Genomic DNA, 23925 nt, shown 5'->3' on the forward strand with positions numbered 1-23925 from the left:
TATTGCCGTAAACTGAAAACCTACCATTCAATCATAATTTCGTTTATATAAGTTATTTACGTTTTCCGTTTATATACGTTATTACGTTGGTTAGAATGGCATATTGCTGAGAATGTCATGTACCCGTTATTGCCGTAATCTGAAAACCTACCATTCAATCGTAATTCCGTTTATATACGCACTGCAATAAAAAATGAGCACTCCATACTTTTTTAAGCCTCTAAAACTATCTGGTTCAACGTATTTGAACATCCATTACTGATTTACTTCATATCTGAATAGCAACATCAACGGCATCATAATTTTTTGCTTTGTTATCTATTAATCCAACTCAGGTAATTAAAAAATAAAACGAAAGCCAGGAAAAGATTATAAAAATTAATTATACTAAATCTTGAATTGTTATTAAATCTCTTAAGTTTAATGTATTATATAATTAAAGTCAAATTAAGTAACACTATAATCTTAAATTTTACCCTGTATTTGCCCTAGTCCAGTATTCGTGAACTGATTTTATTGGAGTATCTTGATCATGTATCAGCTCAAAATCTGTTTCTGTATGCAAAGTTGTTATTGGCCGAGCCTGAAAAATATTTTAGATTGCAGTAGAGATATTTTTTATGTTTAAAATGTACAGAAAGAATCAGTTTTATTGAATGTAAAAAAATTCTTAAGTCATAAAATTTAAGTTTTTTTTTATTATCATTATTAAGGTTTTAGTTCAAATTAAAACTGCTCTTTTCATTTATGAATGATTGATAAAGCCCTATTAGCGATTATTTTTCAGATAGAGAGGTTTAAAAAATACCTGAAGTAAAAATAAGTTATTCTTGTGAACAGCCCATTCTATATCTCGGGGACCACAGAAACATCTCTCCACCTAAAATTAAATATATCATTTTGATAAGAAAAATTATGCATGTAAAAACAAAATTTTTTATTGAAAAAGTAAGAAATATATCTCTAATAAAAATTTATAATTCTTTTAATAACTTTTGACTTGGCAATGAGCATATCGATGGAATTCCTTGCAATATGACCATTGACAGAGGACGTAATGCTACCATCATTCGGAAAGATTTAGCTCAACAATTTAAAGATAAATTCATTTGGACGCCATCTTGCGTTACCCTAAAGACTGTGTCTGGTGATAAAATCGACTTAGATGGTAAGTTAAACGTGAAAAACATCACGTTTGGAAGTGCCGCCTACTATCACACGGCATATGTGCCAGATATTACAGATCCTTGCATACTTGGACTGAACTTTTTAAGTAAATAAAATTTTTCTTTGGACTTCAAAAACAACAAACTGCTTCCAGCATTAGAGGACATAACTATCCATCATCAGAAGAGATCCTTACCTGAAAACGCCGACGCCTTGTCTGAAAGACCCTGCTCAGAAAGCTGTTGAAATCATACTAGGGTCGAAGAGAAACACGAGACTACACTCTATTCTCCATCCCAGACGCTCATCGGTCGTGGCTTTCGTTTGCCTTATGATCTCTTGTCTGGTCGCTCTCTGGATGCGCCTTCATCGCCTGAGGAATACATCCAAGAGCTTCAGGCCCGGTTTGAAGTGATGCTTGCACGAGAGCGAGTCAACTTGGCGACGGAGAAGATGAAGACCCGATATAACATGAGAGCTACTGGTCATCGATACAACGAAGGAGACAAGGTGTGGTTGTGGAATCTGACTCGAAGGAAAGGACTCTGTCCTAAACTACAGTCACCTTGGGATGGTCCGTACACAGTCCTAAACAGTCTGAACTTCATGGTTCGGATCCGTAAGTCATCGAAATTTAAGCCTAAAGTCGTTCATTACGACAGGTTATAAGGTGTTTCTCCCTCCTTCTTAGCGTGCCTTCCTGGTGATGTGGTCTGCATGCTGGGCGTATATTCCAGAGGTCCGTGGTTCGATTCCCAGCGAAGGCGTTGCTCATTTTTCACATCTCATGCTTCCAAAAAGTGCCTAATATTTCTACAGTGGCGCCCGAACTAAAACGGGGGTGGATGATGATTCTCCGCACCCAAGATTTGGCGATTGGGTCCCCTAAAAACCCCATTCGCCCTTTAAAAGGATGAGTATATAAGGTGTTTCTCCGCTTTCTTAGCGTGCCTTCATGGTGTGGGGGCCTGCACTCTGGGCGCCTATTCCAGAGGTCCGTGGTTCGATTCCCGGCGAAGGCGTTGCTCATTTTTTACATCTCTTGCTTCCAAAAATACCTAATGTCTCTGCAAGGTTAGCTCCTTATTCTTGGCAATAGTACGTAATATATATAATGTAAATAGTATTAGAGTATGGTCCTTTTTGTTTCTAAGTTTGTAAATTTCTGCACTCATTCATTGATTTAGTATTTGATATGTTTGAAGTTACTTATTGCAATTATTGTTTATGTTGTTTGTTAGTGTAATTTAATGTTTATTACTTCATTTATGCTTTAGTTTTAAGTTTCGCTTCCTGTCCAGGGAATTGTACGGCCCGGGACGTGCAGTCCTAGGGAAGGGGGCAGTGTTAGGAATTTTGTATTTAGTTAGATATTTTTGGTAGAATTATAATTAAAGGTGTTTTATTTCCCCGTACAATGCAGCACGAGACATATTTTAAGAGAAAGCCGGAAAAGTGAAATTACAGAAACAAGCGCGTTTAACATTTAATAAATAGGTATTTCGCAATTTATATTTAATTTGAATAAATGTTATTGACTACCATGTTAGCTGTAACCGTAATTCTACTCTTTTTTGCTTTCTAGACATTGCTAGAAGTATCTCGCGCAGCCGATTTAAAAAACTATAAAATACTAGAGAGAGCACATCTCAGTTCAGTTGCTTAGTTACTGTTTTGCGACTTGTTTAGTAAGCTGTTGTTGTTGTTGTTGTTATTGTTCATCGAACTAGGTTTCTCTGCACTTTGGATTGCGTTCTATTTAATGTTTTAGTAGTTTAAATTATAGCTACTGATTATATTGCGTGATATTGTGCGAATATGTTTGAGGTAAAAATCCAGTGTTTTGTTATATTCCTTGTGATAAGAATAAATTTTATTAACTTTTTATCGGACTTGCGCATTCAATCTATTACGAACCCCTACGCACGCAACAGTTTTATAATGGGAAACTTTATTTCTAAAATGCACTCCCATTTTATTATTCATATCATAGAAATACCGGAGTTACAGTCAGAGTTACTAAAGCAGAATGCAACCTATTTTTATGTCAATTACTGTTTTCCTAAAAAAAAAAAAAAAAAAAAAAAATGTTTAAATCTTTTTCTTACTTTTACCATTTTCTGAACTCTGTCCTATAACATGGCTACTTTTCATGTACAGTTTTCATTATTTACAGAACGCTTTTTTCAATCGGCCGGCTGTTAGGTAGGGGCGCTTGAAATGCGTGGGGTAATAGACTTACCCTCTGGCTCATAGGAAGTTTCGACGAAGTTCCAATAATGCGTATCTTTCATTTGCCTAGTCTGCGAAAAAGTGCAATAGTCCCACTGTCTCTTGAAACGGGCAGTTCATAGTCACGTAAAAAGGTTATCACATCTAGCGACGGTCCCTGCTAGACGGGACTTTTCTGAGAAACGAGATTCTGGTAGCACTGGTTTAAACGGGAGGATTCCTAGAAAAAAGAGCCCCGCTGGAAGCGAAGTCCCGCCTAGCTACGGAAACGATGTACCGGCTAGGATACGAGGAATTTTTTTAAATCTCCCCGAAAATATTTTGGCTGAAGCTCTGTCTCACGTAGAGATCAACCAATCAGACGAAAGTTCTGCTTCTGAAGGATCACGTGATTCCAATCTGAGCGATAATCAATTACTGTTTGACGTTCATGTCTTTGTAGAAATTGAAAATTGTAACATAGCTACGTGGGTTTTCTGGAAATGTGCAGGTTCTGAGAATTGTTCCTTTCGATGTCGAGTCCCTCGTAGCCGAAACATAGTGTGATTGGGACTTAAGGCTGAGTTGTAGTAAATCCCAAGGACTTCATCTAGCTTACTGGGCAAAAAATGTCACACAAAATGGGGGAAGGATTGGTTATCACTAAGTCCATCACGTTTAGGCATGAATTTTCGATTTTTTCTTGTTTTGTGATCTGCTAATAAGATGTAAAAGCGTCCCCCATATTTTGTCACCTGTTTTGTACGAAGCTTTTTATCGACGACGATCATAATATGTTTTCCGCTTGTCTTTCTGTACGATGGGCAAATTGTTTGAGATATGGCGCTATCTCATCCACGAAGTTATCTTTGTCGATTGGTGCTCTTAGGTCGGGAGTAACATTATCTGTTGTTCTTAATTCTGTGGAAAATCTCTGCTTCACCTTTGTTTCTCTTATTTCTTCTAGAAAAAATCACATTAAAAATTTTTAAATCGAGTTTAAGATAAAAAATAATCATAATTTCTCTATAAGAGCTCTCGAACTTGGAATACAACAGAAAAGAAAGCATACGAAAATGGCGACGTTGGAAACTGGATATTTGCCATGTGCATGATTGCCAGAATAATTATTATTCGTCTGGTTACCAGAGTTTGGTCTATTCTGAAAATTCGGAGATTTTTTAGTAACCTAGTTGCGATAATACTTAAGTATTTATAACTGTTGCAATTCTCATACAACAAAGTATTTACAAACTTGATTTCTTTCTGATAGAGTTAGATATTATGAATATTCTCATATTAAATACAAAAACTAGTTTTTTAAAAATAGCATTTACAAAATGCGATGAAAAGATTTGGAAATTTTATATTTTCAGATGCTGCAATGAGAAGGCTTACGAGATAGAACATTTAGAATCTTATGTTTGACTACAGATCTTCTGAATGAGAAGTGCAAAGCTTAGAAATTGTCTCAAAAAGAATGTCCCGAAACTTTCCTAAAAAATTCATCAACCCCTCCTACTTTCTGTGACACTTGTTTTTAATTTATTTGTAGGTAAAGATGAAGACAGTGTTTCAATGGTTGAAAACAGTTCTGCTAAAACAAATTTTTTCTACTCATATTTTTGTTGTTTTTCTTGCTTATTTTTGAAGACATAGCAGCTCAATTTATTTTAGAATGTCTGCTTCAGTTAACAGTAGCATAAAATCAGGCAAACTATTCCATGTAAAACCTGTTTTATAATAAATAAAGTGTTAAACATTAAATTTATTGAAAACTGCATTACAAATGGAAAATCGAATGGGTGGGCAGGTATTCACTGTTAATGTATGCAGCTAAATATACAAGGAGATGAAGAATGTTTGAAGCAATGAACCTAACATAGCTGCTGGAAGATGAAAGGAAGCAATAGTTAAAAAATTCATCTACCTTTTAGTGAAGCTCGAAAATGGCTGGCTGAAGACACTTGACATTTAGATTCATTAATGTTTCAGCAATATTTGTGTTTTTAGTTTATCAAATTTTGGTTTAACAATCTGCAAGCTAAGTATTCTTTGTTTGATTATTCTTTCTAACATGGTCTGAAAATATCATATCGGTCTCGCACATGACTATTTTAGAAAAGATCAAAATACAAAATACAATTTATATTGAATGCGTATTCCTTCTGCAACATAGTAAACCGGAAAACTGCAGTTTGAACCATCGTAAGGTCGGGTCTTATTTGTATTACATTCATTACGATAATAATCTTTATTTATTGAAACCATTTACCAGTATAATATTATTTCACTATATTCTAAACGGCAATCAAATTTACTTAAAATGCGAAATAGGAAAGGAAAGTTATTTAGGTACAATAGCAGTTGAGAAATTATTTTGAACATATATGAGTTTTCATTTAAAAAAAATTTATTCAAATTTTTAGCTTAAATGTTCCATGCATTAGTTTAATGAATCGAGAATAGCAACACCGCCAAAAAATTTGTTTCAAGGAAAGAACTTGAAATACATACCAGAAGTCCAACATTACCTATCTCCTCAGCCCATTCATCGCTTAAACACGCAACTTCAGATTGATTAGTAAGATTCTTCTGTTCAACTCCATCACCAACTAGCAATTGAAAAATCTTACTAATTATCATAAGAATATCTGTCATGGGATATCATAAGAATTGAAATTGAAACTATAATAAGAATTTTGATGAAAACTTCCTGAAGATACAGCTATAAAAATCTGAAATTACCTTTCATGAACACTTGAGTTTGTTTAGAGCCAATAATTTTTTCAAATATAGATACTGTATTGTTTGCTTTTCTTTGAAGGATAATAGTATCTGGTTCAGCTAATGATGATACTACTGTCTGAAAGAAAACCAGTAATTAATTGCCTTTTGAGAAGAGCAAAAAACTAAGACAATATACAGGAAAATTACTCAAATTTTTATTTTTTTGTGGGAGTTTAGGATATTTTTAAATCTGTTTGGCTACGAAGCAAATGCATGTCTTCTAGTATTCTACGTAATATTTAGGAAATGTTTTAAATCTAAAATACATATAATATTACTGAGTTACCAAAATAGTACACAGCAAACATTTACATATATATTATTATTATATTTCAACAACATTGGTTGTAGATTTTCGTAAAATTGTTCATATAGGTTATACTTGGTCTGTTACTGTAACTTTAGTCCTAATAACCTTACCAGACAAATAGCGAAATATCACTATATCTGAAATAATACAATAAAGGCTTGAAAAAGATTTAAATATTATATTTATTGTTTAAATTAATATTATATTTTATTAAACAGAACTTTGGACATAAGGGGCACCAGTTCATGATGCAAATAACCAATATTTGTCGCCAGGTAACTTGAACAGACAAATAAAGTTTAAACGTTGATATCTTTGTAGTGTAAAAATACAGAGTTACAATAACTTAATCTATATTCTGGCCCAATCTAACTTTACAGGTGCGTGCGTTCAAAATCTGCAAAGTCTGTATAATGATATTTAGCTAAATCTGGCTGGATTCCAACAACACTACGTAAGTGCCAGAATTTCTCTCGATCCAGAAGGCCCTCAGCTTAAATAGTTAAATACACTACAAGTTAATTTACATTAATAATTAATTTTAAAAACATGAAAGATAAAAATCATAATAACTAGTCAGTTTAACATAAATAATCGTCAAGTAAAGATCGAAATCATAATAACTGGTTAACATAAGAACAGCTATAGTTTAACATAAGAACCTTACGTAGTCATTAGAAGTACACATAATGAAATAATAAATAAAATACGTCAAAGAATATATAAACGTAATAGTTAGTGTAATATTATTGCATGTACCAAGATGCATGGCGAAGTGCGAAGTTAAGATATAAAGTAGAGCTAGATAACTTTATAATATCGGTTTGGAAAATCATGTGAAATCAATGTATGCACTGCGATACTGAACGGTATAAAATTTACTTTAAATATACTGAAAGAAATATAATTGTTACTGAGAGAAATTTCTCTCGTCTATCAGACTCACTATTACGTCTAAAATTTTTGTCTGGATTTTCAGATTTTAATGTTTAGAAAATTAGCCAATTTAAAAATTCACTCTGTTTTCTAGTAGAGTACAATATCTTAGACAGATCGTTACGAAACAATATCAATGATTTATCGTGCAAAGAAAGCCAAAAGTACGTTTGAAGACGCTTTTAAACGCGTAAAATTTCTGAAATTAATTTGTGAAGGAAAATGACAGCTTTATCAGTTGGTTGGTTTAGTGATTGTAATAAAGAAATGAACAGGTATCTGCCAAGATAGAGTAATTAACATCCAGGAAAATTTCTCTAAGGAAAACTGATTCGTATTTTCATTCCACTGCAGATACAGCCTGTTCAGTTATCGTGAATTCAATCCAAGATGAGCTATCAGAATTCTATAATTTCAGATTCAGGAAGGCTATAGAATCTTCTATAGAGAAAAGAAAAATGATTTTCTCTGTGGCCACTAGAATAAAGTATTTGGTGCACCGTTAGAAATGTAGCACACAGCAAGTACATAGTATCTAAGAAATGCCTATATCCCTGGTTTAACTACCACACAGAGCCAATGTCAATGTAATTTTAGTTTATTTATTTAGTACATACTGCAGTTGAATACTCATTCACAGTACGAACTATGTGTCCCATGAATTTGTATATGCTCCTCCATGCTGTGCACACAGGTAAAGGTAGAAGCAAGGCCATTATCGTTATAATAATAGAAGTGATTGAGGTTGTAATGCGCTTATTTTAAACTAACCAGTTATTACGATTTTGAGCTTTGCTTTAATTCTTTCCGTATTACTCACTAGAATGCAAATTAACTTGTAGATGCCTTTAAGCTGAGGCTTTTGATTTGTTATATAGAGTCTCTGCCATTCGGGCTGCGTGGTTAGATTTCTGCAAGCTCTATCATAATGCAATTACCTCGGCTTTGCATGCTGTAACAACCGATGCTTTAAACTTAAGCGCCGTTAAATTATTTGAAACAGTTTGTAGCTTAGTATTTAAATGTATAGTCATACACTATTGATCAACGTTTAAATTGTTTTGACTGCTCTTATTCAATTTGCATTGCCACGAGCAGTGGTTATCTGTAGCACGAGCAGAGCCGTGTTTTGTTACAAGTTCTGTTCAATAGAAAGGTTTTTTGAAACGTTTCTAAGTCTTTTCTTATAATTTTAGACATAGCGATAACTCGCTACTCGTCTATTAGGGTTATGGGAAACAGTTATAGTAATAGACAAAACATAACTTATAAGGTATTGCTGAACCCAGCTAACTGTTAGGCTTTTGCTCTACTTTTGAAGGAGAGCTTCCCTGGGCGGTTCGAGAATCTGCAACCCCTCTTCTCTTGTGTATTTTGGATGTCTCCTTCCATTACAGATACGAGTATTATGCGCTTACAAATATCCATTCCTTCTCCGGGATTTCAGGTCAGAGCCCATCGGTGCGATAGTCAGCGTCAGTAACCTCTATACCCGCTGAGTGGCGTGCTGTACACATAGATCTGCATATCCTCCTTAACACTCTGCAGAGCATCAGAGGCGTTATCTTGCGAAAGGCTCCTTCCACATCGTGGGGGACAGTAGGGGATGGAAATGTTTGAGGTCCATACCAAATGCAGAGAATGTAAATTAGTTATTTTTAAAATCATTTACCTGAAGAACAAAATGGGCATGAGTCCCGTCTTGCTGTACTCACGACTGATCCATGACACCCTTTCTGTGCAGCTAGGTATTAATCACATTTGCAACATGTGTAAATAAGAATGTTCCTTTACATATTCATAAAAAAATATGGCCCTGAGCATGAAAGCAATGTTTCCAATACCACAATATATTGCAACCAAAATTACACTGACAATTTTCTTTGAGATACCTAGGGATACGAGAACTTCCCAGATACTCGCTATAATAGTCACATCCCATTATACTGCGTTAAGAATGATGTAATATTAAGAACAATAAGGGGGTTATCTATCTAAGGGAAGGGATGCCTTCATGGAGGGCTTTCTAAGGAAAGCTGGCTCATACACAAATTGCACGTGGGGAAAACCAAGAAAACCCTCATTCAGCTAGCCTGTACTCGGTATTCGAACTTTGGACCGAACTTACCAGAGTTAAGCCATTTTACCGAGCGGCCTCTGGTGTCTCAGTCTGGGTTTGAAACTACTGTTTTAAGTTATATTAACACTTAGGTTTAAGTTAAATTCTCTTGTCTTTCTCTTCACTCGTCACTCGCTCAAACGTTATGAAAATTTGATTGCAAGAGGCTTAGTTTATAAATAAGTAAGCCTAGTGAAATTTGCATCGCATTACTGCGCCTTGCCCATGAAAGTCGCCTGCAGTGATTATGTGTATGTGCGATTATGGAAAAGCCTCGAGGGCTATCTGTTTAAGTGGAGAAATGCCTTCGTGGAGGACTTTCTAAAGGAAACTGGTTCATATACACGTTACACATGGGGAAAACCACGAAAACGCACATGCAGTTTGCGGGATTCGAACTTCCGACCGAACTACCAGTGTTCAGCGACTTTATGCTGTGATTATGAAACAGTACCAGAGTTGCTCGCGTGCTCAACAAGTTGGTGAACAGTAAGATATCTATTTAGATAATCTATTTTATTATTTTAAGTTTCTTTAAAAGCCACCTGGAGTGTCAAATAAAGTTTTTGCTTAAGTTTTACATTTTGAGTGGTATTTGTGTATTTGAGTGGTATTATGTAGAAAAGCAAAAACTATAGCTCGCCAAGTATACACATAACTTCTTTGGATTAAGAAGCTTATTTATTTCTATTATGCTTCTATGTCATACCATAGAAATTATAATTATTAAATAAAAGCAGTTAATTTCTTTCTGGTTTTATCTAAATTAAATATAAATAAAATATATATGTTACCGTAATCATTGGAAATCTCTTAAAACGTGAACTCATTAACAAAAATGCAAAGCTTCTTTGAGTCCTAAGACTTCTTTGAATCAAAGCTTCTTGTGTCCTTGAGTATTTATAACTTGGGATTTTTACTAATAGAATGTAGACGTTACTAATGGTGTCAGAAAATTTCCTAAGTCAACATCCTCTGTTGCTACGTATCTAACAGCAAATATTCGAATCAAACAGAATGCTACATTTACATTTTTCAAATAAAGATTTCTTTATTAAAAAGTCAAAAGTGAAATCAGTAAAAGAAGTTAAGGATATGGTTTCCATTGTCCATCATTTAAATTCATTCTTTTTTAACATTTTTATTATTTAGTCGGGCATTCTGGTTACTACGTTTGTACACGAAAAGTCCTGACTTCACGATGATAAGAAAAAGTTGATTTTCTTGTTGGAAAAGAATTTTCTAATCTTTATTTTTTAAATGCAATAAACTTTTATTTGGTAAAGATAATAACTTAGCAATTTTACTTCTGAGTTGGCGTTATAACGAATTTCTGGTTACGATGTGAAAGGAATATAACAGAGTTATTTTATATATTATATATATATTAACTTGATAATCCTTACTTCTCCTAATCCATAATTTGCTGTAATATAAGGATGGGATGGATCTCCGGTAACTGGATTCACTGTGAATAGGACTCCAGAGAAATCTGCAGGGACCATTTCCTGGATGACAAGAGCCATAGGTTCTCTGATAGATTGACCGTTCTGTCTGTAACAGTTAAACATTTTATAGTAGCACTTAGTTCTGTCTGTAATAGTTAAATATCATATATTATCAGTAATAAATACTATATATTATCAATAAATTCCAATAATTGCCTAAATATTAGTAAATAATTTCATAATCAAGGTTTTATCAATAAGTTTAATGTTAGCAGGAATCTCATAATAATTTTTTGCAGTCAAAGCCTGAAATCCGTATGCTTGAGAAAGTATCGGTAATTATGAAATAAAAATTAGAAAATACCTTGCATATTGTACCGCTTCATATGAAAATTTGGAGGACCAACACTTAATGATAGCGTCTGCAATCTATAAGAAAAATATTTTGTTAATTTCTTAGTTACAATGAGTAATAATAATATAAAAGGCTTTGAAAGAGGTATTCTGATGAAAGTTTAATGCAAACAAGTAGTTTCCATGAAAAATGCAAAAATTCTTCAACATTTATGTGTAAAATTCTATACCTCTCTCTTTCTCTTTCTGTTTCCCACCCTCCGCATAATACAAAACGACAATATTCAGCTTATCGTATATATTAATTTCAATTGAAAGTGCTTAGTTCATTTCAAGAGATCAAAAAGTGGTCCCTTGTAATGTGCATGCATTCTCAGTTGACCTCTGTCTATGGATCGCTGGAAACGAAGACTGTCTGTGAAAGCCAATGGGTCTGGTTTCGAAATCCATATAAGGCGGGAAAATTCGTATTTGTAGTGTCTTTGTGAAAAATCAGACTCTTAATATTTGCCAATGCTAATGACAAATGCTAATGGCTTTCGAGAGGCTGCTTGTAACCCAACAAAGGCATTAAGCCCTTGGATTCCATTCCCTTCGGTGCTCTCAATCAAAATTTGAATGAAGCATAGGCATATAACCCTCACCCGCTTTGCCTAAATTAAATAATCGAATTTAAGTTTCAAAAATTGAAGTCAACAAAAGCTGAATTTTAGAGCTTTTTGAATTCAGTTTATGTAAAGGTATTATTTAAGAATAAAATTAATTTTTTTAATAAAAAAAAAAGGTTTATTTATTTAAAGAAACATTAAGAGTAATACTCCAAAGTTACGCCATAGGCGGGAACCACGAAAATCTTAGTCGAGACTTACTCGCGTAACTTCAGTAGTTTTTCTCCTATATATGAATCTTAGTTAAGTAAGACCAGAAGGGTGAAAAAATGATTTAGAAGAAACGTTTGTAATAATGCATGTAGTTTTCTCACATATTGATAAAAAAGAGTATTAAAACGAATGTGCTAGTTAAAACGACGTTATTTCAGTGAAAGTGACTTATTGACAATATAAAATTTATAGTGTTAATAATAACCATAAAATGCCAATGACAATATAAAATTTAACAAACTGACAACCAAATGATATTTTTTAACACCCAAATTTTTTTCGAAATGATTTAATGATACTTTTATTCCTTGCCTTAAAGTTATAAAGCGCGTTTATTAGAGCCTATGCTTTCCAAAATTTATAATCCGTTTTCCATTAAGCCGAGACCTACTGTTAAGCTTGCAATTATGATGCACTTTTCCAGTAATTCTATGCATGAGGTGTCCTTTCTTCTATAGCAATTTGTCAATGAATCTGTTAGTAGTGATTTGATCGCACCTCGATTGTTAGCTCTTTGCTATTTGAGTTCAACTGTCTTTGCTATTTGAGTCCAACTATCTGGCATAATTAGTGTCAGCTTCCAAATCTAACTGCCTGGCAAAACTGAAACCTTCGATTGCATAAATGCCTTGAAATTTTTTGCCGTTGTTTTCCTCTCACTTTTAAAAAGAATGAATGACTTTTCGTCTACAAAATTCAAGGGCTTTTTGGAAATACATTCCAGGATTTTCCAACAGTTCTTAAAGCACCTAAAACTGTGAATTGTGTCCGCTCAACTTCGCGGGATATTATTATATTTTTATGTTACTAAAAGTTAGACCTTTTAAGTTAAATAGATTATAGTGTTAAATTTACTAGAAAATGCGAAATGCAGTTTTATCTTCAGCTTGTATGATACAGATCATAAAGACCTGAATAACGCGTTTAGTTTTACTAACTTTTTGTTTACTTTGAGATGTATCTCAGTACGCTCACAATTGTCAATAAAAGTATTGAACTTTTCAATTTTTAAATGAGATTTGAATAATATCTATGGATAATTCTTAATATATTTAAAAATTATTCGTAAAAATTACAGTTTACCTAACAGGTCTATCAATCAAATCATTAGGCCACAAATTTTTCTCCACAATAGCTAAAGCTTAAAATATAAAATACTCTCTAACTTAAAGAAGATTATAATGAATTACTATGTGGCTAATGCTAAATGACTTTATAACTTTGATTCAGATCCTGTGTCGCTTCTAGAAGCGAAATGTAAAGGCTTTAAATAGACAGAACACTGACATTAATTATTTAGTTAAGCAAGAAATTTCGGTTAGTTGACAAAGAATGATAACTTCCATAAACCATAAATTAAAATTTCTCTCAAAGATCCCTGACGTCCTTTGAATTATATTCTTTTCATTTATAATGACATTATGTTTAGATACTAAATTATTTTCAGTAAATTAGAGGATTTATTTATTTATTCATCGCAGAAATGGCAGCTGGCTTGTGAAATTAGGGTATTAATATTTATTCATATATTTTTGTGTTTCGTTTCATCCTATCAACGTGTCCAGTTTAGCAACAGTTAATAAAAATTCACTTTCTTTGTTGAGCTATGCTCTCAATCAAATTTAAATTCGACTTCTGGATAAAGGGAAGTTAGCGCAGGATATAGTTGTAATAAAAGATATAATATTATAATATAAATTTCAAATTAAAGAGGTATATAAAAGCAATTTACGTTATTTATTCCTCTGATACCAAGAACAGTTAACATTTGTCCCGCAGCAGATAGGTCTTCACTGTCTTCTCCTGAGAAATAAAGAGAATTCATGTTTATGTTCATTTCAATAGAAATAGGGAATATAATTACAAATTTTACATTTGATCCACATCCGAAATCCAAAATTTTTAAATTTTGAAATAGTAATACATAGGATGTTCCTCGTGTTAATGGAGGTGTTAATGGTTTAGGTAGTACGATGCTCCACAGTTTTAATTCATAGAGCAGACGAAGCCCATGATCCAGTATACTATCATAAGTAATGAAACGCTTGGGTGAGAGAATGCATATGTCACATGTTACTTTCAGCTTTTAGCCCATCACTGGTCGAGTGGTTAAGCCACTGAATACCAGTAGCTCGACCCTGGATCTAATCCAGGCAAACGGATTGGATATAAGTGAGTTTGCGTGATTTCCCATATGTAACAAGGAAACGAGACAGTTTCTCTTAGAAAGGTCTTTCTCGAAGCCATGCTTTCTTGGCAGAAAGATTCCGTGTCTTAAAAATTTAGCAAGTAAATTACTTTTCAAAGTGACAAATATTAACAAAAAAATTTACGGATGTGTAAAATTGAAATCAAGAAATTGGTTCATATTCTTAAAGTAAAATTAAGGAATTTGTTCATATTCTCGTATTACTGTTTCTGTGGGAAACGATCATGCAGAAAATAATTGAAATATTGACGGAATTTGTCAGTTTGCAGCTGTGTATTTCGAAAAATTTAGAATTTTTCTGATAAATTTAAATTAATACAAGCTGAATTTAACAGGCTCAGAAATTTTATGTCTATTACACTCTCTTATTGAAAAATCATGATAAAGATTGATGATAATAAGAAAATTTCTTTATGGATATATGAAATAAATAAATGAATTTAAATCCTTTTCACCGTAAGCACAGGAGTCAAATATGTCACAATTTTTGAAATATAAAATGGAGAAAAAATTACATACGCAAGCCAGTCTTTAAAAGGTTATTTAATGCATTCATTTTTTTACAAATGCAATAAATACTAAATTCAAATTTTGATGAGAAGGTGTTTTTCATTTTATATTGAGGGATTAGTTTTAAATGCATCAAAATTAAATTTGTTTTAAATAGGAAGCAACGTATTTTTTATATTTTTGTTCAGATGCTATTTTTAAGAAACTTTTTAACATTACGCCGAAACAATTAATGATTATTTTTTAACCTGAATTTTAATATCTCGAATATTATCTGTTAGAATTTTCTCATACACTGCTTAGCCGTTCAGACGGGATAGTGGTTAGTAACGTAAACCGCTAATTTGCCACTCGACCCAGGTGTAATTCTTATATCTATGCGGAATTCGTCACCAACCCAGAAGATGCCAACCACTATCCGCCAGATCACAGATCACTATCTTCCACCACTGATGCAGTGGAAGCAAGCTTACCATAATCTGCAGAGCTGCTTCGAAGTAGTACGTTACGTCCTGCATACCACAAGAAGCTATTGTCTCTGTATTATCAGTTGTGATCTCCTCATGTGGGCTGTGAGAGTAATAATAATAACTGGACTGTGAGAGTAATCATAATAAGCTCAATTGCTTTTGCGTATAAAACAATTCGTCCCCCTACCACCGTGTACTATAGTTTCAGTAAGTTTCTTGTGGTATCTTAATGAGGTTATGTAGCACATGCTGCTGCTAAGGGCATTAATCCTCTATTTCGTTGAGGAAATACGAGGTTGCCCCATGAAAGTCTGTTATCCAGGATTATTTTTTCTTACTTGAGTTCCTTGATATATTTAACTGAAAGAGCTTATAGATTAAGAACGCAGGAGAACAAATTGAATTGAAAAGCCCAGGAAACATGGATTCCTGCGCAGTGGTGGTCCTCGACCTATGATAAGTGCCTGTGTCTTGAGGACTGAGCAAATACATAAAGACACTCCTGGGTTCTTATTTCCAGGTTGCTAGGGATTTTTACAGTGAGGAGAAAATCATCTGCTTAGGCTGCGTCTTTCTTACCGTTATCAAAAAGAGAGAAGAGAGTACGGGCCACGATGTTATAGAAAATAAGTCCAAGCTACAATCTCCAAAGCCACCCCCTCTCAGATTTCTTCTCTTCTTATCCCTCTATCCAGGAAAATTTGAGGTTGTCTTGTTTCTTAATAGCTACGCAGTAGATGATGAATAGAGGTCGGGCATTTAAAACATTTCAGACAATGATATTAACCACTACAGTAAGTCAAATGCTCTCTTAACGCCCAGGGCAAAGACTGCTGTGTGGCTTTCTGATCAGTTGATATAAATTGCATCTAAAAATTTGCAGAGTGCATGCTTTGTTGAATGACTAGTGTTGAATCCATATGCTATCCAGTGCATGTGAATCCAATGAATCCATATCCAGTGCATGCTATTGGAACTGTTAAGGTAACATAGGAGCTTGCTAAGCCACAGTCTCTCCAGTTGCTTTCCCAGTGCCGAAGAATGGCCCACTGGCCTATAAGAAGAGTACAGGCTTCAAGAAATCAAGGACAGGCTTCAAGAAGAGGACAGGCTTCAAGAAACCAAGGACAGGCTTCAAGAAGAGGACAGGCTTCAAGAAGAGGACAGGCTTCAAGAAACCAAGGACAAGCTTCAGGAAGAGGACAGGCTTCAAGAAAGCATCAGCTCCGATGTCTACGTACTTGTAAAGAAATGCCGAAGATGCCAGCATGCGATCAGGTAAGCTGTGGAAACTTTTGGTGGGTGTCTTTTATTAGAATATTGTCAACTCCGTCCGGGCCTGGGGCTTTTCGTTTGACTATTCTGTTTATTTCGACTGGGAGGAGAGTGATTCTGTGTCCCGCTGGTGCTAACTAAGTTACTGGCATCAAACTTGTGTTTTAGAATATAACGGATCTCCAGATCATTTTCTGTGTTATTTTTCAGGAAAGACGCTGTCGAAAAAATATTTGTCCATAATGGAGTTTGCAGTTGGAAGGATTATTCCAAGCAGAGAGACAGGCCTTTATTCTTTGCTATTTTATACGTCTGGTGATATTCTTACGTTGTCTCTGTAAAATTTCTCTAGGATGAAAGTTTTGTTCTGAAGACATGCTTCTTATAGGTGGTCTGTGCTATTTTAAAGTCTAGCATAAGTTGACTTTTGAGGTACTGATCATAGATAACCTGTGCGCAACTACGTTCAGTTTGCAACGTTTGCATCCACCAGTGAATCATCTTAGGACGTAGTCAGACGTTAATTCTATAAACATTCCTATAGACAGTGTCAGTCGCCTGGCATTCTTTGTTGAACCTGTGCTGGTTTCTACTGGTGTTAATAAGATGCTTAAGAGTGGAACTTTCGGTTCAAGAATGTTTAAAAAAATTGAATGTCCACCATATATTATTTTATATCGTCTCTTGACAACATAGATAACTAACATGCCAAATGTCTAGGTGATTAGTTGATGATTACCTAGTGTAGCGACATACTCTTCGCTCCAATTCTGAAGGTATGGAACTGTCTGGGCGATAGTGATATCTGGTTATTTTTCCTAACGTGCAGTGCAGACGTTTGGCAGCGAATCTGTAGCATTAATTTGAACCAGGTTATTAGCGGCCATAACATCAACCACCTGGCTGCATCTTCTCTTCTAGCTTCCCAGAGCTCGGGAGCTCGGGTCGTTGAAGTTAACTAAGCAGTGACACCATGAGTGGCTAGAAAGGGGAGTCCACTTTCCAGTTCTTTAATGAGTATTTTCATGCCTACACTCAGCGGGAAGTAGACGCAGCCAGTTTTTGCGAGCACGCTTCTTGCAGTATCGTGACTGCATGTTCAGTTCTTTGGAGGAACATTGGTGAAGGTGAGGCCCTTCGGAGATGATGCCTGCTAGACAGTTATTCGACAGAATGCAACTGCTTCCTGTCGAATAACTGTGGAGTGCTGTGGAATAATTGTGGGAGTGCGTTTGCTTGTGTTCGGCGTTTCAATGATCCTGTCATATATGGTAAAAGACTCTTGAATCATTATTAAATCCACTTTTATGTGCATCATGATCTACATGATGTTAAGTGTATCTGCTCGGGATCTCTATAGGTTGCACTGCTTGAAAGCTAGTCCTAGGAGGGATTGCTACAATGCACTCCACCTTAGAACTCCACCTTATGACCTTAGTCATAAGGTGGAGTTCTAAGAACTGTTCCTAAGTTGCTGCAGAATAGTCTTTTATATATGATATTCTGTAGCTCTTAGCTTGATAATTTATAGAGCAGTCAGTACATTTAGTGGCATTTGAATAGACGCGTCCGATAGATGGTTCTATCCACACTTAAAGCATGCTGCAGTTTTATTACAGGTTCTACTGATATGCCCATACTTCTGGCAATTGGAGCATCTGATAAGCTTCATGCATTTCTGAATATGGCAGGAATTGAAGCCTATGAAAAATCCTCCCAGGGTCCAGAACCTGATCTTAGAGGGAAGGGTCTTTGTCAATAATCCAGCTTTTGCTGTCTGGATCTCTGTTTTTGAATAATCTTCTAACGGTTACCACTTCAAAATCTTCTCTCTTTACCAATTGTGCGACTGCTGTGGCAGTCTGTTCAGCTTACAGTTCTTCTAGTATCCCAAAGATGAACAGAACATCTCCTTTAGGCCTTAGAATCCGAAGGGTTAGAGATTCTTTCATATGGCGTGTTTTTTAATGGCCCTTTTAATGGTGGAAATAAATAACGTGGACATACACCTATTGTCCACGTTAGAGTCCACAAGTAGCTCTCTAGAATAAGTCGGACGTATTTGTATAATAGCCCTTCCCAACTGAAGCCATGTGAGTTCCGCGGCCAATTGTGTCCTTGAGATTGATCAGAAGAATATGATCAATCCTGAAGGAGTTTGAAACTGGACTGTTGGTCCTACAAGCGAAGTTGGAAGTAAAAGCTAATGAAGGATTCACTGGCCATTTCCACTGGCCGTTGCAGATTAGTAAAAGGTTTATTGTCCTCTACTTTTACTTCGGAACCTTCATTCTTAACTTGTGTTTCTTCTAACTTGGAGTACGTTATGAGGGTGCTTGTGTCCACTTTCTTTAGTTTATGAGTGGATTTACTGGAAGTGAGTAACGATAGTATCCTGTCACAAATCTTATTGTGGGAATTTACTGTCTTTAATACTTCCTAGCCACCGTCAGTCTGTCTTTCTAAAACTAATGATGTTAAAGTCACGAAATTTGTATGAACGGGAAATGTGGATTGAGCAGGAGATGTAGCCATGTTAGACATGACAGAAATTAAGCATATGGTGCTACGCTAATTATAAACCGTAAACCATAAGCAAAGTAGATAGCATTGAGTACTATGATGTTGTAGTCACTGTTAAAAGTATTCTAATATTCTTTGTTATAACAGTCTACAATAAGAATACACTCAGTACTAAAAAAAACATTCATTACTAATACAGTAGCACTAACAACTAATTACTGATACTCTTGCTGACATTATATTACTGATAACTAATTACTATAACACTTACTGACATAATATTACTAACCACATACACTACACAATGTTACTAACGATCAACAACGCAATATTTATACAAAAATACTAACAATTACTAACAATAAATTTGCACAATATTATTATTGATTATTTACACGATATAATTAGCAATTGTTAACACAATAATTGCGCAGTATTACTGATAATTACTAACACTATATTACTGATAATGAATTACTTAAACTAATTATAATACAATATTGCAAATACAATATTACGAACAATGACTGCTTAAGAAGTTACTAATTACAAATATTATACGACGATAAAATTTACATTGTTATTAGCTATTCACAAATATTACAATCGTCTTGCTAAATACTTTTTCTCTTCCAAAGTACTGAGTTACTAATGTTAACAGAAAATCGCATGTATAACTTCGGTTATACATGCATAGGGCATGGTTATACATGCCATTTCATGGGCATAGGGCAGGCGTTTAGTCCTAAGATGAAAAATTTTTTAAGCACTGATTGCAAACAAAAAAACCGTCAGGCAAAGAAATAGATAATGAGGTAAATGCTCACTGATTACAATACGTCACTTGTAAGTCAGAACTGAATTGTTACTAATGTAACTGAAAAATTATTCTGAGCTGTTTTGAGAATGCTGACTGAATGAAAAACTCCATCGTCTGTTTTATGGCCATGACACTTTGTTTTCAAGACTAAAATAATCACATACAAAAGAAAGCAACCTACACTGAAAGGCCAATGGAAATAATTGGCAGCAATTACGTTGTATAATATGAAGCAAACACACTTAGAATAAAAAGAGCATAGTGTAACTTTTATTTAATCTATTTCTATAAAAGAAGCATTCTTTATGATTAAGTTTTCCCTCTCAAAGTAAACTGTAAAATATAGGACTATACATATAATAGGTAACTGTTTTCCGCTATTGCTTAAATGTTATATGTTTGATGAACATAATAACTAATCTGTATACTGTAAAGGTTGATACAAAATAAATAGATTTTTTTCTTTGAAAATATGCAACGTGCTACATTAAATTTTATATTTTTAAACTTGTGAAAAATCAAAATGCATAATTGACCTTGAAAGAAGAGCAGCCAATCCGGATAATTGAATTCCAAGTATTTAGAGTGGGAATTATTAGAATTTTACTCTAACATTAATGAAGTACTTTAATTTAAAAATTCCATTTATTTTAAAATATTAAAATATGTGAAAAGCTGTAATAATGTACTTAAAATTCAAAATTAAAACTATATTTAAAAAGAGATTAAAGTAGATACAGGAAACAGGTACAGTTTGGTAATATGAAAATTAATAAATATATTATAAGCTGATGTATAAATATCGTGAAACATTATAAAAATCATAATTTCTTATGTAGGTAAAAATTCAGAAAGCAATATATGTAAAATTATTACAAAATTAAAACTTTGACTGTCATGTATACTTTTAGATTTGTGTTTTAGAAACAGTCTTTAATAGAAATATTAATATGAAACTAATTATTTAATATTTAAAGTCATCTAAAATGATTAAAAGGTTCGTACCACAAGCTGAGGACCTAACAGAAAATCTTCTATCATCCAAAGACCCAAAAGCTCCCAACAAAATGTTTTCAAGTTCTTCTTTTAAGTTGTCTGATAGTTTTAGTGGATTAAATTCTTCAACGCATCTGTTGTAGAGGAAGAAATTTTAAGTTAAAAAATAATTTATTATTTAAAATATCATTGAATTTTTTCAGTGTTCAGTTATTATTTTAAAAACTTACTTTTCACATGCATCTTTTAAGTCTTCGCTTGTTTTTTCGCTTGAAAATAAAATAAAAATTGCTTTCCAAAAGTGTTTTGAATAAAATATGGAAATGCATTTTTAAAAGAGATATAAACTGTGTAGCTAATTTTAATTGATTAAAAGAAATTTATTTTTAACTATAATGCATGATCATAATTTGCATCTTAAGTCATTGGACAAGAGAAATTTTTTTTTTTTATCATTTTAGCTGATGACCCTGCATTTAAAAGTTTTCAATTTCCCAAACGCATATTTCTTTTGATTAAATTTATCTTAATGCCCTGTTCTTAAGAGAGAAACATGTGAAAGTTAATTATTCTCACAAAGGGATGTATAAAATGGAAATTAAAGCACATTTGTTTTGGTATGGTAAAATTAATTTAGAGCTCCTTTAGACTGTTTTTACTTTAATCAACGTAGTTTTTGAAAGAAATATTTTGAGATTCTTCTAACATGCCATGTGCCTACTCGACTAGAAAATTTTTTATGAAAGCTTCTTTTAACACAGCTACTTATTTCAATCCCTAGCTTAAATAAATGAGGATGTTGGCTAAAGATAATAGTTCTTAGAGGGTATTTGATGCACCGTTGAAAAAGAAAAGTCTAATACTCAGAAAAGAAGTTAGATTCTATTAACATTAATTTCTGTTTAATTATCTTCTGTTGAAGATAATTAAACAGAAAAGTCATTTATTAAATGATACCGATGTTTTTCAAACATTCTTTGCAATAAAATATATTTTATCAGCTATTAAACCATATTTATGACATTTATGCTTTTCACTGAACAGTTTATTTTGAAATATGTTTAATTTCAAAGAGAGCTTTTTGTCGATTCTTTTCCCGATTTTTTTATTTAGAACTTTATCGTTGATTTCTTTTCTTACAGTATTAACAATGATTTTATGATATATTTCCAAAATGATTCCATTTGTTACTTTCATTGAATAACTAATTCAATAATTGTATGCTCTGATATGATTTTAAAAAATCCACTTTTTAGCAATTTTATATTTGGTTTCAAAACAACGTATTTTATGTTAAGATAGTGTTAAAATACTGACTTCAAATTTTGAAATTTTAAATATTGACCCTATACATAAACTTTTTCTTACAAAAATCTTGAAACTAAATTACAGGACGTTATGAAAGTTGCTTCTACGCACTGGGATAAGAATTCTGTAAATGCAAAATCTAATTTTTTATATGGACAACGTAGAGTGCACACTGGAATTGGTATAATTTTCATTACGTTTTATTTACTACTTAAAACGAAATGTTTCATATCTTAGGTTAAAACATTTAAGAGATATTTCAGAACAAATTGAGTCAGTCATTTTTTCATGCATGTCACTTAACTAACATAGACATCTGAAGTAAATTTCAGATAGTTTCGGTGAATAACGATTCCATCTTGTGTTAAAGCGTGTTATTATGCAATTTGTGTTTTATGTTGACCATATAAAAGTTCTTTTATTGAAACCTGCCACCAAGTATGTTGAAATTGCTTTCATAATAGTCTCTCCCACGTTTCAAGAGATTTTATAATCGGATGAACATGTCTAGTATTAATATTTGAGGCCTGCATCCATGTGTTTCGAATATTCTCTGTTACCGTTTACATATTACACATAACGAAAATGTAACTGTTTTTTAACTTACCAAGATACATCATACAGATGCTGAATGGCGTAACTCAGTATATTGTGCGTCTTAATATGGTTCTCAAATGCAGCTGTAGTAATTACAAATCCTTTTGGTACAACAAACTATAAGAAAGCATATAAATATAATATAATGCTGGATAATAATACAATGTGAAATAATGTGCAAAGTTAAATAGCTAATTAAATTTGAAATGATGCATTTTTTATAATATTGACTATAAGTTCTCTTATTTTTAACAGATATTACTAATTTTTAATAGATAATATATAACTAGCAATTTATGTAAAAAAAATTTAATGTGCAAACTCTGGCTAAAATGTTTTTAGACTAATTGAATATTAACTATCTGAATAGGCAACAAATGGAACTATGTAGTAAAAAACATTTTGATTCTAGTCTTCATATCAGATTAAGATGAGTTGAGTTATTAAGGAGAAAATTATCGTTTGGTGTTTGAATGTTATTTATGTTTGTAATGGAATTGTCTTTGGAACAAAGATGTGTGATAAAGTTTTGTTTTAAAAGTGACAAAACTGCTAGCAAAACTTATCAAATGATGGAGAACGCTTACGGTGAAGAGTGCTTGTGTTTGCTGCGTTCTAGAGTGTTTTTGTGTTTTGGTAGATATCGAAATGGTAGGGATAACGAAAGAACAGGACATCCTCGAACAAGCCGAACATCAAAGCTCTCAGTGCTGCTTTAAATCAAGATCGTCGATTAACTACTTGAATGCTTGCAGAACACTTAAACATTGATAAAGAAACTGCTCATACAATAATTGGTGAGGATTTAGTAAAAAGGAAATTGTCTGCACGTTTTGTTCATTAAACAGAACTAAAAAATAATCACGTGGCGGCTTGTCAGGATCTAAAAGACAATAATGAATCGTGATGCTTCGAACTACGATCCAGAAACAAAGAGACAGAGTTCAGAGTGTGTTGGCCAAAACTTGCCAAGTGAGTGAAGGTAATTGGGTTTTATGATT

The 23925-nt window shown here is 33.5% G+C and overlaps 1 protein-coding gene across 2 annotated transcripts in view; it reads right to left on the minus strand.

Moving 5' to 3' along the window:
• LOC118186462 (uncharacterized) overlaps positions 1 to 23925 on the minus strand; it is a 147522-nt gene that overhangs the window by 64895 nt on the left and 58702 nt on the right. For both annotated transcript variants that reach the window (XM_035356564.2, XM_035356563.2), the window contains exons 13-22: positions 22935 to 23041; positions 21250 to 21288; positions 21029 to 21153; positions 13949 to 14019; positions 11346 to 11410; positions 10940 to 11087; positions 6127 to 6244; positions 5896 to 5993; positions 809 to 880; positions 477 to 583 (exon numbers count right to left, since the gene is read on the minus strand). In XM_035356564.2, the coding sequence (XP_035212455.1) occupies positions 477 to 583; positions 809 to 880; positions 5896 to 5993; positions 6127 to 6244; positions 10940 to 11087; positions 11346 to 11410; positions 13949 to 14019; positions 21029 to 21153; positions 21250 to 21288; positions 22935 to 23041 (950 nt within the window). The remainder of the gene's footprint in view (positions 1 to 476; positions 584 to 808; positions 881 to 5895; positions 5994 to 6126; positions 6245 to 10939; positions 11088 to 11345; positions 11411 to 13948; positions 14020 to 21028; positions 21154 to 21249; positions 21289 to 22934; positions 23042 to 23925) is intronic.

This window comes from Stegodyphus dumicola, chromosome 8 (genome assembly GCF_044657685.1).
Source record: "Stegodyphus dumicola isolate Sdum_Otavi_A_Nest chromosome 8, ASM4465768v1".
Taxonomy (NCBI): Eukaryota; Metazoa; Arthropoda; class Arachnida; order Araneae; family Eresidae; genus Stegodyphus; species Stegodyphus dumicola.